We start from the raw sequence: 18,817 nt of genomic DNA, 5'->3' as shown, positions 1-18,817 counted from the left end.
TCCGCCTTATTAAAATCTTCGAACCAGAACTGACCAGAGGTACTGTTAGGTGCAGAAATATGTGTGATATGGAAGCACCTATGATCGTCACATTTTACAACATTTACCAAATTCTTTTTAGATATATATACCCAACTTATTCATAACTTTTTATACGATTCTAGTAGCAAATAAGCTTACAGGGACATCTGTAACCAACTCTATATAGAACAGGTTCTAACTGAAGATGATCATAGATAGGTTGCTACTAAAGAGTAAGATAGTACCTCATCACGGTCAGACATGAAGAAGATGCAAGACAGATCAGGTATAAAAATGTTTTTCAAACTTACCCATCAACACAGGCAGCGGAGGTGATGACGACATCAGGCCTGGTGATCACACCGCCGCACAACAGACTCCTGTTCGTCTGCAGCAGCACCATCGCTTGCCAGGGGATCTCCGCGAAGTCGACTTCGTTGTCGTTTCGGTTGCCGTAGGGTTTCTGGCCCTGTGGGGGGTTGAGGGTTAGTTTTGGTTTAACTTGCCATAAAAAGCAGTGGTAGCCTAATGGTTAAGAAACTCGGCCTCTTGATCGAGGGGTCCGAGGTTCAAATCCCAGGCCCCTTTAATTTCTCAAAGTTATGTACGTATTACAAGTTAATTATCACTTGCTTAAACGATGGAGGAAAACATTGTGAGGAAAATCATACCTAAGAAATCTTTAAAAAAAGTTTTCAAAGGTATGTGAAGTCTACCAATTCGCACTTAGCATTTGATGTTTTCGTTCACCATTTAAACAAGTAACAATTAATTTGTATTACACATATAACTTAGAAAATCATGCCCGAGATCCGAACTTCGAACCTTCCGATTGAACGGGCAAGTTTCAAGCTTTTTATAATTATTAGGAAACTAAATAAAGGGTTTCTTGTCCCTTCGGTGTAAAACTTTATGTATATAAAATACTAGCTGACCCCGCAAACTTTGTACCGCCTCAAAATCTATTTATCAAATATATTTCATATAAAATATAGCCTATGTTACTCGTGGATAATGTAGCTTACCAATGGAAAAAGAATTTTTAAAATCGATCCAGTAGTTTTTGAGCCTATTCATTACAACCAAAGAAAGAAACAAAGTTTTCCTCTTCATAATATTAGTGTAGATAAGAGAAGTAGGCACTTACATCAGGTGCACGTCAATCTCGTCTACTTCTATGCTATCAAACCTATCTTTAGTATATTAAATAAATAAATTTACCTATTGATTCAAATTAAAACCAATACGATATCAATTTCAAAATTCTTACGAAAATATTATAATTTTGTAATAATTAAATTTTCGAATCCGGTTGCGACTCAATTAAATTATGGAAATAATATTCAAAGTATTATAAATATGGAGAAATATTATGAATTAATATTAGGTGTCTTAATTACATATTTATGTTCTTCGAATTCATAAGGAATTTATACCTACTCATAACATTTCAATATTCTAATATATAAAATTCTCGTGTCACAATGTTAGTTACCATACTCCTCCGAAACGGCTTTACCGATTTTCACCAAATTTTATATGCATATTCAGTAGGTCTGAGAATCGGCTACTATCTATTTTTCATACCCCTAAGTGATAAGGGTTGTTCGCTCTTAACATTTTTATTTATATGGCAACACGACGTTTGCCGGGTCAGCTAGTCTTTTTATAAATATAGAAATTGATTTCTGTATGTTTGTATCAACAAAACTCGGAAAGTGGTGAATGGATTAACTTGATTTTTTTATATAACCTTGTATATATATTTAAGAGTGTTTTTATATACTTTTAATTCCTAAATTCGTGTAGTAACAAGAAAATCCCTATCATTATAAAAAAATAGCAACAGTTAAGCATGACCAAGTGTAATTGCTACATTGTAATACCACATTAAAAATGTTTTTTTAAAGATTGGAGTGGTAAACGAGCTTGCAGTCCAACTGATGGTAGGTCACTAATATATATGATTTTTGAATGAGATTGGAGTTGCAAAAGAGTTTGCAGTCCACTACTAAGTGGGCACTGTCGTATGGACATCTGTAACCAACTCCATATAGAGCAGGTTCTACTTGAAGCCGATCACAGTTGCCACTCCTGAGGACTAAGACCTCATATGTAAGTCAGTCCACACCCTTCCACCGAAAAGCTGAACTGCATCTAGTTCTAGTGTAGTGATGATAGCCTTGTGGTCAAGAAACTCGGCCTCTCGATCGAGGGGTCCGAAGTTCAAATCCCAGGCACGCACCTCTGATTTTTCAAAGTTATGTGCGTATTAGAAATTAATTATGCTAAACGGTAAAGGAAAACATCATGAGGAAACCTGCACACCTGACAGATTTATAAAAAAAAACAAAGGTATGTAAAGTCGACCAACATGCACTTGTCCAGCGCGGTGGACTATGGCCTAATCCTTCTCATTCTGAGAGGAGACCTGTGCCCAGCAGTGGGATGTTAATGGGTTGATGATGAAGTGATACCCAATCAAACTTTACTGAGTACCACTTTTCAAAAATGTCAAAAATTTACTCACGTTAAGTAGACCACATTGTCCACTTCCATCATATCTTGACAAGAAGACCCTTTGGACTGATTCCCCATATTCATTCTCAACTCCGAACCCTGTGCCTTGGGAGACAGCCACACCTTGTCCTTGCTTGATGCCAGCTCCGAACCCTTGGTTGATCAGGGAACCCTGGCCTTGGAAGACCGCTTGACCTTCTCCTTGGGTGACTCCAAAACCGAATCCGTTAGATACTGCGCTCCCTTGTCCAAATTGTCCTTGCCCTCTGTAAGCGCCTCCTTGGGTGACTAAGCCACCTCCTTGAGAGACTAGGGCTCCACCTCCTTGAGATACTAAGGCACCACCCCCTTGTGAAACTAACGCACCACCCCCTTGGGATACCAGTTGTCCTTGTCCAGCAGTACCATATGCTCCTTGCCCTTGGGTCACTATTTGCCCTTGGCCTCTGCTGACTAACTGTCCTTGTCCCTGGCTGACTATTTGTCCTTGTCCTTGGCTGACTAACGAGCCCTGTCCTTGCGTGACTAACGAGCCCTGTCCATACTCCACTCCTTGGCCAACGGTGCCTTGTCCTTGGGTGACGGCGGTGCCAAATCCTTGGCTGATGCCGGTACCCTGACCAGTGGTAACGATTTGACCTTGGCCTCTCTGACCTTGACCTTGAATGACGCCGATACCTGCTCCTCCAGTTTGGATTTGACCCTATTGAAGAAAAAAAGAATGATTAGGGTAGTTTAAAAAAATAGCAAATTTGCAAGAATTTTAGCATGATATAGAAAAAAGTCTTTCCTTCGGACAATTTTGGTAAAAATTTAAGTAGGCATTTTCTATTTAAGTTTTAAATGTGTAAATTGGTCAAAAATGTACCAACCTGTCCATTAACTCCGAACTGTCCTTGGCCCTGTGTGACAAGGGTACCTTGTCCTCTGCTTCCAAATACGCCCTGTCCTTGACTAGTCAATGTACCTTGCCCTTGGTTCACAAGAGTACCTTGCCCTTGACTAGTTAATGTACCTTGCCCTTGGGTCACAAGGGTACCTTGTCCTCTACTTCCAAAAACGCCTTGTCCTTGGGAAGTCAAAGTACCTTGCCCTTGGCTCACGAGGGTTCCTTGTCCTCGGCTTCCGAATACGCCTTGTCCTTGGGTAGTCAAAGTACCTTGCCCTTGGTTCACAAGGGTTCCTTGCCCGCGATTTACAAACGCGCCTTGTCCTTGACTAGTCAATGTACCTTGTCCTTGAGTGACAAGAGTACCTTGGCCCTGATTCACAAGAGTCCCTTGACCTCTGCTTCCAAAAACACCCGCTCCCTGGCTCGTTAAGGTACCTTGCCCTTGGCTCACAAGGGTTCCTTGTCCGCGATTCACAAAAGCACCTTGCCCTTGGGTAGTGATTGTGCCTTGTCCTTGATTCACAAGGGTACCTTGTCCGCGACTTCCAAAGACACCAGCTCCCTGGCTAGTCAATGTACCTTGTCCTTGAGTGACAAGAGTACCTTGCCCTTGAGATGTGAGGGTACCTTGCCCCTGGTTGACCAAAACACCCTGGCCTCGCTGACCTGGGGTGAACGCTGTGTTGAAGTTTGAGCCAGATGCTAGTTGGTTACCTGTATAATGTTTTAAAAAAAAGATTCAAATTTTGAAATAAACTTATATCTTATTTCATTAAAATTGACTATTGATAAAAAATAGGTACTAATTTTTAACTTCTACTTAAATGTTTAGAAATTGGGGATAATCTTTATAAATAGTGAATGGTCATCCATCATTTGAAATAGTTTGATGAAAAACGTCCCAAAAATAGTATAATTTTATTTTTTACTACAAATTCAATGTGTATTAAAAATTTACTAGTAAGTAAGAATTAAATTTTAAGTATATATGTCAGTGGTTTTAAGTACTTATACTGAATATTTATTGTCACTTATAAAAAATAATTGTTGCAAAAAGTGAAGTATAGTTCGAGCCAAACTGCTAGTCCGCTCTAAAATTGTTGCGAGCAGGTGTAGTCATACAATTTGCTATGGCGACGCGATTCATTTCTATATTCAGAGCGGACTAGCAGTTTTACGCGGACTATACTAAATAAAGCATAATTAAATCAAATTCCATTACCTTGACCACCTACTCCAATTTGTCCTTGACTGCCGATTCCATATTGTCCCTGACCACCGATTCCATATTGTCCCTGACCTCCAATGCCATATTGTCCCTGACCACGGACAGGTTGCTTGACCCCTGGAGCGACGGTGACGGGGTACCCTGGGGTTACTTGGTTGGGGCCGTATGGGAAGGTGGGTTTAGGGGTAACGGTTGGGGTGGGGTTTGTTCTGTAAAAAAAAAATGTTTCTCTCCTAATTCAGAAATTGAAAATTGTGGAGTTTTGAGAGCTGCTGTGTTTTTGGTTGAAGGGTGTGGTAAAAGAGACCAATAAGGCATTACTTAGTTCCTATGGATGGCAATGTTGTGATCAACCTTAGATTTTTTTTTATAATACAGGAGTAGCAAGTATGCAGTCCATCTGATGGTAAGTGGCCACTGCCGCCCATGAACATCTGTAATTAACTCTGGACCCAATTAGGTTCCTGCCTGAGGTCGGTCACTGATGTGCTGCTATCTCTGAGAACTTAATTGGAATGCCTCGGAAAAGTTATCCCCTTATCATACTTCAAACCAAAGAACAGCTGCGCTTAACACTGCTGTTTATAGGCAAACATATGTATGGTGGTGGTGTCTCCGGAGTGGAACCTCAGAGAGCCCTATCACCTTTAAAATACTTAATGAATTTGGAAAATAACGTCATGTATTGTCATCCATTCTTTATAATTGCTAAAACCTTAAATTAATCTGTCCTGACTCCTATATAATAAAAAATATATATTTTCTATCTTTTTTTCTCAGAGAATTCGATTGTATTTACCTGAAGTTATCCAGCCTGACGGAGCCAGTGACTGGAGGCCTGACGGTGACTCCAGGTCTGATGTTGTTGGAGCTGCCGCGGCTGTCAGGGACGTACTTGCCGTCGTTACCACCGAAGACGCCGGGAACCCATTTACCGAGCTGGTTGGTTGGCCAGGGGTCCGTGTAGAGCGGGTCTCTGCAGCACTTGCCGATGCGGCCTGTGGCGATGTCTCTGCAGTCCTGAGGGAAGAAATTATGTCAACGATTTCGTATTGGTGTAGTCCAGGCAAATGCCCCGTAGCTAGCCACTAGAATAAAAACAATGTGAGCCGTCACGGGACGCCTGACAGATGTGAAACATCGACATTATTTTGTAAAAGTAATATGCAGAAAATAACATATTGTGATAGGAACTAAATATGTCATAATGATAAAATAAAATATTACGATTTTTTTCCAGATAACGATGACTATTTATTGAATAAACATTTATTTTCATTAAATACAAAAATTACACTATAGGTATTCGAGCTCAGTGTAGCGAGAAAGATGGCTTAACGCCAGATCGAGTGGGAGAGAATCGCACAGTCGATTGCGCATGGCGACGCGTCGCCACACCGTACACACTACTGCTTATAGACTGTATATATATACCATCGTATAGCGTGGCGACGCCACGGCATGAGTCGCCACGCCAGAAATCGGTTTTACGTGAACTTGTCAAGCAACGGCCCTAAGAAGACCAAAGCTGTATATGACCGCGTCAAGTCGTAAATACCTAAAAGTATAAGACGAATTTAATATTCTCTTCCTGGGTAGAATCGAAGAGTGACGCTGTGCTTAGATTTCTCTAAGCCACAGGTGGATGATCATTGTCACTTCCAAATACCGCCGGGGTAGGCCACCGAAGGGGTTTTTGAAGTTGCAAACATGTTAGATATAAGGTTTTGTTTCGGAATAAAAAAGAAAATAATAAATAATTTTGAAAATTCCCCCAATAGCGTAACAGGGGTTGAAATATTGTATAATGTTATGAGACGCTTCCTGTCGCGCGTGTAAAGCTCACACATGCGTCCCAATCGCACTCATGTCACTTGCTTCCTATCGTGTCACACGCACTGCAGACTGCAGCGACTTATAGTCCGCGCCAAACTGCTTATCTGGTCTGTATATAGAATTGAGTCGCGTCGCAACAGCAAATTGTAGATATTAGCGGTACGAAGACAGCGCAGCCCCCGGAAACTTCCTCTGCCCGCTCTCGCCCGCGGGTACATAGCTGCGATAGTGTGCCCTTACGTTAGTACAGAGTATATGCTTGTAGTTGTGTTCGACCGTATTGGCTGTCTGACTACATCTTCGCGTAACTTCAGAGCGGACGAACAGTTTGGCGCGGCATATGTCATGTGTGTGTGTAAGACGCGCGTTTAGGCATATACACGCGCGACAGGAATAGTGTTATAAGTCTATCTGAGAAAGTCATGAGTAAAAGCTATTCCTAAATAATATTACAAATGGGAATGTGTGTTTGTTTGTTACACTTTCACGTCTTAACTACATAACTGATTGTCATGAAATTTTGTACACACGTTGTCAGGAGTTCAGAAAAGGACATAGGGTAACTTTACTCTGAAAAAAGTACCGTTCCGTTAAGAAAACCTCTGACTGCGAGCGAAGCCGCAGGTAAAAACTAATCCTTACTAATCCTTACTAGTTCTTATCTTATCTTATTAATATTATAAATCCGAAAGTAAATCTGTCTGTCTGTTTGTCTGTCTGGTTGTCTCTTCTTCACGCCTAAACCACTGAACCGATTTTAATGAAATTTTGTACAAAGATAGTCTGAGACCCGAGAAAGGACATAGGATAGTTTTTATCCCGAAAATCCCACGGGAACTAGGGATGGCGATCTAAGATCGATTAATCTGAGAATCAATGTTTTAGATCCAAAACATCGATTATTTTAATCGATATTAGTAAGGATTGAATCGTAAACTATGCATTTCATCAAGTGATGATCCTTAGCAAAGTTGAAGGTACGAATTTTCAGTTTTATGTATGTTTGTATGTTATATTATTTTCTTTTAAACGCGGACGAAGCCGCGGGTAAAAACTAGTAACGTAATAACTCAAAGTCGTAAGTAAATTGAATGAAGATTGTTAATGATTTTTGATTTGACTTTTGACTTCGCTTGCAATTGGCAATTTAATATGTAGTAAAGTTAAACTCGTTGTAAATTGAAAATTTTGAAAGGTTTCTAATGATCTTTCATAATTTGTGTTACGAAAAAGGCTGCTCTTCTTAGTATGGATTTTTATATTTACTTATAAGAATTTACGATTAAGATTTATTTTTATTTTGTGTTTTTTTTCTAAAAAAAAATTAAGATTGCTCACATGTTATCTATACATATAAATAAAATTGGAGTGTCTGTTTTTAATATTGAAATAACCGCTTTTTACTACATGCATATGAATATACATACGGTACATTTAATATACATACGGTACATACAACATTTTTTAAAATTTTGTCTGTCTGTCTGTCTGTTTGCTTGTTCTGGCTAATCTCTGAAATGGCTGGACCGATTTTGACGGGACTTTTATTGGCAGGTAGCTGATGTAATAAGGAGTAACTTGGGCTACTTATATTTTAGAACTAGCTGTGCCCCTGCTTCTTTTTAACGCGGGTGGAACCGCCGGGCACAGCTAGTAGAAAATAAGTAAAAAGTATGCATCGACATAACAGCTGATTTAAATGTCAACTTCGTTTATTTATATTTTTTCACATACTTACGAATATAATATAATGTATTTTTTTCAAAACCAAGACATGACTTATTTATTAAGTAATCTCCTATGTAAATTATATCAAACTTAAAAACCCTATACATTTGCAAATGTCCAATTCTATAACTTTATAATTATTTGTTTTGATAGTAGAGAAAGTTAATTACACATTTTTTTATAATATAGGAAGTAGCAGTGTGGAGTAGCGGACTATGCACCTGATGGTAAGTGGCTACTGCCACCCATGGACATCTATAATCAACCTCAGATAAGATTAGATTCCTACCTGAGGTCGGCTACAAATGCTGAGGACAAAGCTGGAATGTCTCGCGAAAAGTACTCCCTTACCATTCTTCAAACCAGAACGCAGAAGCGCTTAACACTGCTATTCAGAAATAGGGTGTGGCGGTGGTGTCTCCGGAGTCAAAGCACAAAGGGTTCTACCCCATCTTGTAATGTAAACGTTACACGAGACGTTCCAGCTTAGTCCTTAGACAGCGGCGCATTTGTGGCCGACCTCAGGTAGGAATCTAATCCTATCTGGTGTTGATTACAGATGTCTATGGGCGGCAGTAGCCACATCAGGTGGACTGCTTTCTTTTGCTATTCCTTATTATAAAGAAGAAAACGTAATAGTTCACTTACAGTTAGCGGCACTCTGTAGGCGTCCTGCTCTCGGCTGAGGATCACAGATGTGTTGGAGATGACTCCTTCAGCTGTACAGAACTCGATTGGCGTACACTTCAAGGCTGCAGCGCATCCAGCTGGGATTTCACCTGGAAATATTGTTTGGTATAAACAACTGGACTAGATGAAGAACTAAAGGGTTCAATGAAGGGAAACATCGTGAAGTGTTGCAAGGGATGTTTTACCACGCTTTTATTAGTTTGTTTTGTATGTATGTATGTGTGAGTATGTGTGTGTTTATACCGGGGTGTGTATGTGAAATGAAGTACAAATTAAATCTTACTGAATTAAAATAATAAGGAATTAATAATCAAATGTTAAATTCATTGTTCGCGGTGCAACGTGCTGTAAGAGCGATGCCACGTGAGAAGAGGAAGGTAGAGGGTAACTGGTAGACCAATCCGAGGTAAGACTAGCTCGAGCTTAGGGTGAGTTGACGGTGCCTTAAACAAAACACGACATACGGGGACCTAAACATGACCCTATGATACGTATTTTTATTTTTCCCCTTAGAAAACCTCATACATACATACATACTTACATACATACATACATACATACATACATACACACATACATACATACATACATACATACATACATACATACATACATACATACACACATACATACATACATACATACATACATACATACATACATACATACACACACACACACACACACACACACACACACACACACACACACACACACACACACACACACATACATACATACATACATACACACACACACACACACACACACACACACACACACACACACACACACACACACACACACACACACACACACACATACATACATACATACATACATACATACATACATACATACATACATACATACATACACACACACACACATACATACATACATACATACATACATACATACACACATACATACATACATACATACATACATACATACATACATACACACATACATACATACATACATACATACATACATACATACATACATACATACACACATACATACATACATACATACATACATACATACATACATACACACATACATACATACATACATACATACATACATACATACATACATACATACACACATACATACATACATACATACATACATACATACATACATACACACATACATACATACATACATACATACATACATACATACATACATACATACATACATACATACATACACACACACACACACACACACACACACACACACACACACACACACACACACACACACACACACACACACATACATACATACATACATACATACATACATACATACATACATACATACATACATACATACACACACACACACACACACACACACATACATACATACATACATACATACATACATACATACATACATACATACATACATACATACATACATACATACATACATACATACATACATACATACATACATACATACATACATACATACATACATACATACATACATACATACATGCATACATACATACACACATACATACAGGTCAAGCTAATAAAAGCGTGGTAAAACATCGCGGCGAAGGAAAACATTAAGGAAACCTACGCAGCTGTTCCAAGTATGTCAAGTTTACCAATACGGATATAGGTAAGAACAGAATAAGCTTAAACCGTTCTTATTATTCTTTTGAAGGTGGTAGAACCCTTTGTGGTTCGACTCCGGCGGCACCACCGCCACACCTATTTCTGTTACAACAGCAGTGTTGAGCGCTGCTATGTTCCGGTTTGAAGGGTGTGGTAAGGGAGATATATTTTTCCGTTCCAGCTTAGTCAGGGGTAGCGGCGCATCTGTGGCCGACCTCAGGTAGGAATATATAATCCTATCTGAGGTTGATTACAGATGTCCATGGGCGGCAGTAGCCACTTACCAACAGGTGGAATGAATGCTCGTCTGCTACTGCCATATTATAAAAATCTGAACATAATCATGCCTAACATATGACAAATATAGGTTTTATACGATAGATATAGGTTTTAGATAGATACATACAAATGATAAGTTGCTACTGCTGTCCATGGACATCTATAATCAACCTCACATTTTTTTTTTATAATATAAGAGTAGCAGACGAGCACATAGGATTAGTCATGCCCGAGGTTGGACACAGATGCGTTAAAACCCTTGAGGACTAAGTTGGAGCCTAGTATAAGTATCTCCCTTGAACTTGAACCACACTTGAAACCAGAACACAGGGGGGTTACTACCATCTCTTAAAACAATATTATTTTAATCATACTTTTACTTTTCTTGCAGGAAATTTAACTTTTTAAGCAAAATATGACAATTTCAGTTGGTTTTATACAATGGATAAGCGAAATATTAATAAGGGTTTAAGTTTGTTCAACTGTGTATGACGGAATATTTTACTGTTTTAAGGAGGAAATAAAACTTTCCTGAAATATGATGGTTTTTAAAAGATGGTGGTAGGCCTCCCAGCAGAACATTGTTTTAACAGAAATAGGTGTGACGGTGGTGCCTATGGAGTCGAAACACGAAGTGTAGATTTGTCCTATTTCACGATGATTTTGCTACCTAAATTAATCTAAGTTTGGAATGCTTCGTGTGCCTCTAAATTAATTATAAGATCAGCTGTGTATAACCAAAGGCATTTACAATAGGGATGTAGTGATAACAATATATCGAATATCGATATTTTTAACAATATTGAACCATTGTCAACGGTCGGAAATACGATATATTATTAAGCTATTGCATAGCTTTTATCGCGGGCTTTGAGCGCGGCGACCGAATCGAGAAATTCCGTAACGAAAATAAGTAACACCTTTCATCAACTCGGTTGCCCGGAGACTTGATATCCAACTATCAAGTCTCCAGGCAACCGAGTTGTTGACTGTCAATAGAAAAATATGGATATAATTGAATAAAGTATTATTTTACATTCCTTATTATTTTATTTGATATTGGCGACGAGATGTCGAATGAACTAAAAAACAATAAGGAAATACGAGCCACATTACGTGGGTTAATGAAACGAACCGAAAATTACATTTCGGGAATAGAAAAAATTGACATTGAAGAAATAAATATACGACTGAATTCTTTACAAGAAAATTTGAACAAATTCTACGCGATTCAAGAAAAAATTGAATGGCTTACAGAAGAAGAAAATTTAGAAGAGGAAATAAAATACAGGTACGAATTTGAAGAAATATATACAAAGCTAAAATTTAAATTTTTGAATGTACAAAAAGAAAATAATCGGCTAATACCTGAATGTTCTTTTATATCAGCAAGAGCGGAAGTTTATTTGATAAACTGTTAACTGTCAAGGCACGCTTGAGACGTACACCTAATACAAAAGAGTTATCACCTTATCAGTTAATGTTCGGCAGAGAGGTAAGAACCTATATGCATGCCTTATTTAAGAAATCCGCCCCACTATCCAGATTACATTACAATGCACCGCCAACGCAGGAGTTCGGACAAGGTGATAAGGTACAAGTCCGCAGTTACACCAACCCAAGAGTTAAATGGGAGTTCGGAGTCGTCATCCGAAGATTAGGTAGACTCCATTATGAAGTCAGAACTGAAAATGGCATACTGGTGCGCCGTCACCTTGACCAAATGCTGCCGGCGCCCCTGGTGGTGTAAGTGAAAATAGCGGTGGAGGACTGTTGGATATCAAGTCTCCAGGCAACCGAGTTGTTGACTGTCAATAGAAAAATATGGATATTGGATATAATTGAATAAAGTATTATTTTACATTCCTTATTATTTTATTTGATAACCTTAATTCGTCAACCTGAACACAGATGGCAGTAATACACATTTTTTTATAATCCGTGCAGAAATCTTAAAATTGCGTGAAGTATATTTTATATTCCCATTATAAAATGCAAAATTATATTACCATATTATCCAAATAATATGTTTTATCAACATAAGCTATGTTGAATTCTGGATTGATAAAATAACGTAAAAGAGTGTTTGTTATTTTTAAACGTACAATTACAACTGACAGACTTGACAGCACAAAATCAAAACGCCATTATGATTTATGGTACAAATAATTTGTGTACAAAGTGTTTTAAATATGAATAAACAAAGTGCATTTATTAATGAAAAATGCGATGTACCTGTAACATTCGGCCAAATATCACAGGCACATCGCATTGATCCATTTATATTGCTGGTTGTTAATACTTTATGTCACTTATTAAATACTTTTCTATTTTATATTTTAGAACGTTCAGTCTTGCTTGGAGTTATGAAATGTCAGCTGATATTTGCAATGTCTTATATAATGGAGATATGATAAAATAGTGGATAAAGATGTATTAATGTAAATGTTGATGATTATGGAAGAATATATTGTATTTCTGGAATTCCTTCTGAGCGTTTTCATAGCATAAAAAATGCTATGCAATAGCTTTACCGCGGCAGTCTCCGAGTGCCACACGTATTTTTTTAATATAGGAGTAGCAGACGAGCATGCAGTCCACCTGATGGTAAGTGGCTACTGCCGCCCATGGACATCTGTAATCAACCCCAGATAGGATTAGATATTCCTACCTAAGGTCGGCCACAGATGCGCCGCTACCCCTGAGGACTAAGCTGGAACGCCTCGGAAAAGTCTGTCTCCCTTACCACACCCTTCAAACCGGAACACAGCAGCACCTAACACTGCTGTTATTAGGTAGAAATAGATTATCACATCGAAATGATATTATATCAAAATCGAAATTTTAAATATAAGTATTTAGTTTTGAACATCAATACAATAAAATTAATATCGATTTTATTCATGTTTCATCGATATTTATATAAGGACTAAAAAATTTAATTTAGAATCGATATTATTTATCTAAATAATGTTCGTAACGGCTTCCGAACAAGGATTTACCAAAAGCAAATAATATCGATATTGATATCAATATTTTAAGCCGATATTTATATATTGATATTCATATCGTAATCACCGGCACATCCCTATCCGCGGGCGTTAGCCACCTAATCTTAAGCTTACGCAACGGTGTGAGTAAAGAATGACATCACTTACTTGGCGCCGGTCCAGGCGTGGGTGGTCGAGGCCTTGGCTGCCTATTCTCGTCCAGTATAAGTTGACCCTCGACGTAATTCGGTCCGGGGGGTAGGCGAGTTTCTCTGTTGATAGTCTGCTCTCCGATTGGGGGTAGGTAACCTGGCGCGGAGGTGGAGGATACGGGGGGTAGGTAGGTAGGTTTAGGGGTGGTGAACGGTCGTGGGGTGAAGGTAGGGAAGGTGGGTGAAGGGTAGGACGGTGGGGGGTAGGACGGTGTAGGGAAGGCAGTGGAGCTGTAGACGTTAGATCCACTATTAGTGTTGTCTGGTGGGAGGTAAGGGATACCGGGTTTGAGGCCAGATCCGCTGGAGCCTGGGCGGTAGACGCTTGCAGTGTCGCTGCCGGCTGAGAAGGAGTCAGAGTCGATGAAGTTCGACTGTCCTGTCGGTCTGAATGGTGTTGTCGGTGCTACTGTAGATCCGAATCCTGATCCGAAAGTATTCGTATTCGTTGCTCCGTACTTGTTGACGTTTAAGCTCGTACCACGTGACACATCAAGGGTAGTGCCCCTGTTAACGGATCCAGTACCGAAACCGGTCGTTCCAGGTGATCCGAAGCCGGTCGTTCCAGATGCGATACCCACGGTACCTTGACCTCTGCTGGCGAATGAAGCATCAAAAGCTTGACGGTCCACCGCGGTACCAGCGAACCCTGGGCTAGTTGGTGCTGTTTGTTGGGTTCCGAAGCCCTGAGTACCGAAGGTACCTTGCGCTCCTAAAGTTCCTTGGGCTCCAAAAGCATTGGTTTGTCCAAACGTGCCTTGGGTACTTTGTCCTACATTGCCTTGTCCAAAAGCACCTGAGCCCTGTGAGTTGAAGAGCCCTGATCCCTGGGCTGCTGCACCTTGGAAGGTACCAGACCCGACTCCAAGAGAACCCTGGGCGTTCCCACCGATAGCGACTTCGATTCTGCAGCAAATCTCCGTACGCACGTTGCAGTACTGCTTCTGTAACAAAAGAAATAGAAGTTAGACTTCTGTTTTATGGGCAGACCAGAAGTATCGCTTCTGTTGCCACAGTTGAAGTAATTGAATAGACTGCTAGTAGAGTCCTAATCAACTTCTTACTTATTACAATCATTTAAGTATATAAGGGTCTTACACATTTGAGTGTTATGTTAAGATAACATTATTAATAAAAGTAAACACAACCATATTTCATTTTAATTTTACCATGTCAACTGCTTAGTAATAAATAAATGATTCGTACATAAAAAATATTAAATGGTAGAAAAGAAAAAAAAAGAAAATACATAATTTTGTCCCCTTCTGTGGACTGTTCAGATTCGTAGTCGGTAGATTTAAGCATGTATATTTTATTTTAGTATTCAGTTATCGTTATAAATACTCACAATATCAATGTAGAATATTCTTAAGACAATTTTTATTCGATAATTTCAATAACGTCCTTGTGACTTTCTTCCACAATTTCGAATAAACAAACCGTTACAGGTATTTGCAACTTTTCTGTGGTCCAAAAAATTAATACGTTTAAAATTCCTACCAGACGTACCGTAACAGAAATATTTTTTACGTGGGCAACCTTCGACAGCTATCGTTCTCCTGCGCCTGTTACACGAGATGAACGTTAAATGTCGTATTCCAGTAATGTAAATTTATATATACTCTTCATTTTGTAAAAGATCAGTGATACTTTTCTGTTCCAAGTATGTTTTGGCAAGTACACGTTTATTATATTTATGATTATACGGACAGAACGCGTTTTAGGGAGAGTTTTTGAAATCTCGTTTACCAGCTTTGTAACCGTGTAAACTAAATAGTAATCTTGACTTTGGGTTGGTATATCTTTTCTGTGGACATCTTTTCTGTTACTTTGACTGTCCACAGGAAAGTAATATGTCCACATAAAATACTATTATTAAGATTTTATTTGTTTACTAACCCAAAAAAGGTGCTTTGTGGATTCTAATTATTTATTGCATGTTACCGTAACCTAAATTTTTTTGGTCATTAGATTAAAATCTCATTTTGTCCGTAAACTAACTGGTAAAGGTGAAAGATGTCTTTTGAAGGAATTTAGCAGATTGCTTCGAATAAAATCCATGGAAGCAAGTAGCTTGAATAACAAAATTATTTAGCTTGCTTGGTATGGCTTGTTGCAGTTATAATGCCTCGTTCAAGTAGATCTAAGGTACAACTCAGCGATGAAGATAAGAAAAAAAAGAACACGCGAACAGAAGAAAATGAGTATGCGAAGAGCTAGAGTTAAATTGGACACTATTTCTATAGAAGAAGGACGAAAAAAGGATAGAGAAAGATATCATCATAAGAAACAAGACGGTTTATTAAAGTCAATTAAAAATTTACACCCAGACATCAGAGACAAATACGAAAAATGTGGCGTGAAAAAGCAAAGTTAAGACCCGAAAAGGAAAAGATAAGAAAACGTACCATGGATAATTTTAGATGAAAATACACCACCTTCTTCCACTTGCGCATCTCCGGCGTCATTTGTGGCGAGTGGGAGGGATGTGTCTAACATTAATAATTTTATTAGTGGCTTGAAAGATAAATGAATAGATATAATGCATATAGAAGAAGCCCAGATTCTTAAAATACAAAGGATAGCAGGATGCAAACACATGTCGTCCGTTTAAAGGAACATTTCAAATTCATCAGATAGCATGGAGCTCAATGGATCCTAACGTTCTTCACGTTAGAAGACTAAGCTGTATTTCGTGCGTAGCTTAACACCAACTGTCCACATTTCGAGATTGGTCAAATGCAGATTGCGTATATCTCAGATACTTCAGATGTTTCATCAGAAGCTAATTCAAGTGCATCATTAGAAGACATTCTGCCAATCCCGTCTTCGTCGCATAGAACTAAATCGGCATCTACTGTTTCTGGACTAGGAACAGAACACACACCGTCACCATATTTTTCAGAGGATGCAGCGTCTCAGCCACCTACTCCAAGAAAACGGATTATTTTAGACAGAAACTTTTCCGATGAGTCAATTACGCCACATAAGAAGCCTAAAGTGAAATGTTTTTTTGCTCTTAGCGATGAAAACATATGTTAATAAGTTATAAAACATAATATTTGATTTTTTCTTATTATTTTAAAAGACTAGTATTTTTTGTTGTTATAATAATGTCATTGCTTTATCATTACATTCATTGTTCTTTAATCCATTAATTTTATGAATAAATCTTTTGAGTTTTTAAGAATGTGAAATACTATTATATTATAAAAATACAGTTATACAAAGATTACTCAGTAAGCATTTATTTTTAAGAAGCTATATTTTTTGTTATTTTTTATAAGTTTTTGAGACTGTTGCAATTTCGAATATGTTAGAAAATGTTGTTATATTGTAATCAACGATGTCGTTAAGCAATACGATAATTATGAATGATAACAGCCAAATATATTAAGGTAGTTTTGATACTTTCTACTTTTCTGTAGAATTGTGTCTTTTCTGTGGTCGTCAAAAAAAGAAAATGTCGAATATCTTGTCTATAAACAAAAAACGATCTGTTTTGAATCTTTTTCTATATTATGTTGATTTATAAAAAATAAATGAGACTGATTTTGAAGAAATAAAACACTTTTTTATTTCAAGAATTTTTTGGTCCCGTTTTGTGTATGACCCATAAGTGAAATTATTTGTGAAAAAATTAGAATTTCATGGGTTTAAGACTTAAGGTAAAGTCATCTTGCCATGTAATAATGAACAAAATACATAAATTTTGCACGCCCAATGTGGTAGAGCATAAGATAATTGTTATAAATTTAAGATCCTTGTAAAATATTATGTTCTTGCAAATAAATGATTTGATTGATTGATTTGATTAAACTTTGTGAAGGGATATTCTTGTTTAAAAGCAGTGGTTAAGAAACTCGGCCTCTAAGTTGAGGGGTCCGAGGTTCAAATCCCAGGCACGCACTGATTTTTCAAAGTTATGTGCGTATTAGAAATTAATTATCACTTGCTTAGACGGCGAAGGAAAACATCGTGAGGAAACCTACATACCTACGAGTAAGAAATTTAAAAAAAAAGTTAGGTACATACAAAGGTATGTGAAGTCTACCAATACGCTCTTGTCCAGCGCGGTGGACTATGGCCTAATCGTTCTCATTCTGAGAGGAGACCGAGCCGAGTGAGACAGTAATGGGTTGACGACGAAGTCTTAAATAAGTAGTCTTGATATTAAAAAAGAAAATAAAATTAGTTCATTCGTAATCACATAAAGATTTGTTTTATTTGTTTCTCATAAAGATGTTTTGTTTTTATTAATTACTAGCTGACCCGGCAAACGCTGTGTTGCCATATAAATTAAAAAATGTTAAGGGTGAACAACCCTTATCACTTAGGGGTATGAAAAATAGATAGTAGCCGATTTCCAGACCTACTGAATATAAAATAATATAAAATTTGGTGAAAATCGGCAAAGCCGTTTCGGAGAAGTACGTTAACTAACATTGTGACACGAGAATTTTATATATAAGATGTAACACATAAGGAATTTATTTGTTTATTACGTAGTTTGACTCTTATTTTATTTTATATTACGATCTTTTAAGTATTTTATGATAAGACGAGCCTTTGCCCGCGGCTTCGCTCGCGTTACGAAGTAATATTTTCATCCCCTATTTTATCCCCTTGGGGGTAGAATTGATCAAAATCCTTTCTTAGCGGATGCTTACGTCATAACATCTACCTGCATGCCAAATTTCAGCCCGATCCGTCCAGTGATTTGAGCTGTGCGTTGATAGATCACTATGTCAGTCAGTCACCTTTGAGTTATA

General features: G+C 38.0%; 1 protein-coding gene across 1 annotated transcript in view; it reads right to left on the bottom strand.

The window, feature by feature from the left end:
- Positions 1–18,817, bottom strand: part of LOC140757034 (uncharacterized) — a 91,789-nt gene that overhangs the window by 21,885 nt on the left and 51,087 nt on the right. Inside the window, exons 3-9 of the mRNA XM_073092586.1 lie at positions 14,002–14,989; positions 8,874–9,004; positions 5,461–5,681; positions 4,656–4,870; positions 3,414–4,147; positions 2,552–3,244; positions 333–490 (exon numbers count right to left, since the gene is read on the bottom strand). Of these exons, the coding sequence (XP_072948687.1) occupies positions 333–490; positions 2,552–3,244; positions 3,414–4,147; positions 4,656–4,870; positions 5,461–5,681; positions 8,874–9,004; positions 14,002–14,989 (3,140 nt within the window). The remainder of the gene's footprint in view (positions 1–332; positions 491–2,551; positions 3,245–3,413; positions 4,148–4,655; positions 4,871–5,460; positions 5,682–8,873; positions 9,005–14,001; positions 14,990–18,817) is intronic.

The sequence above is a fragment of the Epargyreus clarus genome, unplaced genomic scaffold, assembly GCF_041222505.1.
Source record: "Epargyreus clarus isolate Ecla_fem2 unplaced genomic scaffold, WU_Ecla_fem_2.2 ptg000036l, whole genome shotgun sequence".
NCBI classification, from domain to species: Eukaryota; Metazoa; Arthropoda; class Insecta; order Lepidoptera; family Hesperiidae; genus Epargyreus; species Epargyreus clarus.
This window is presented reverse-complemented; position numbering and strand designations above follow the sequence as displayed.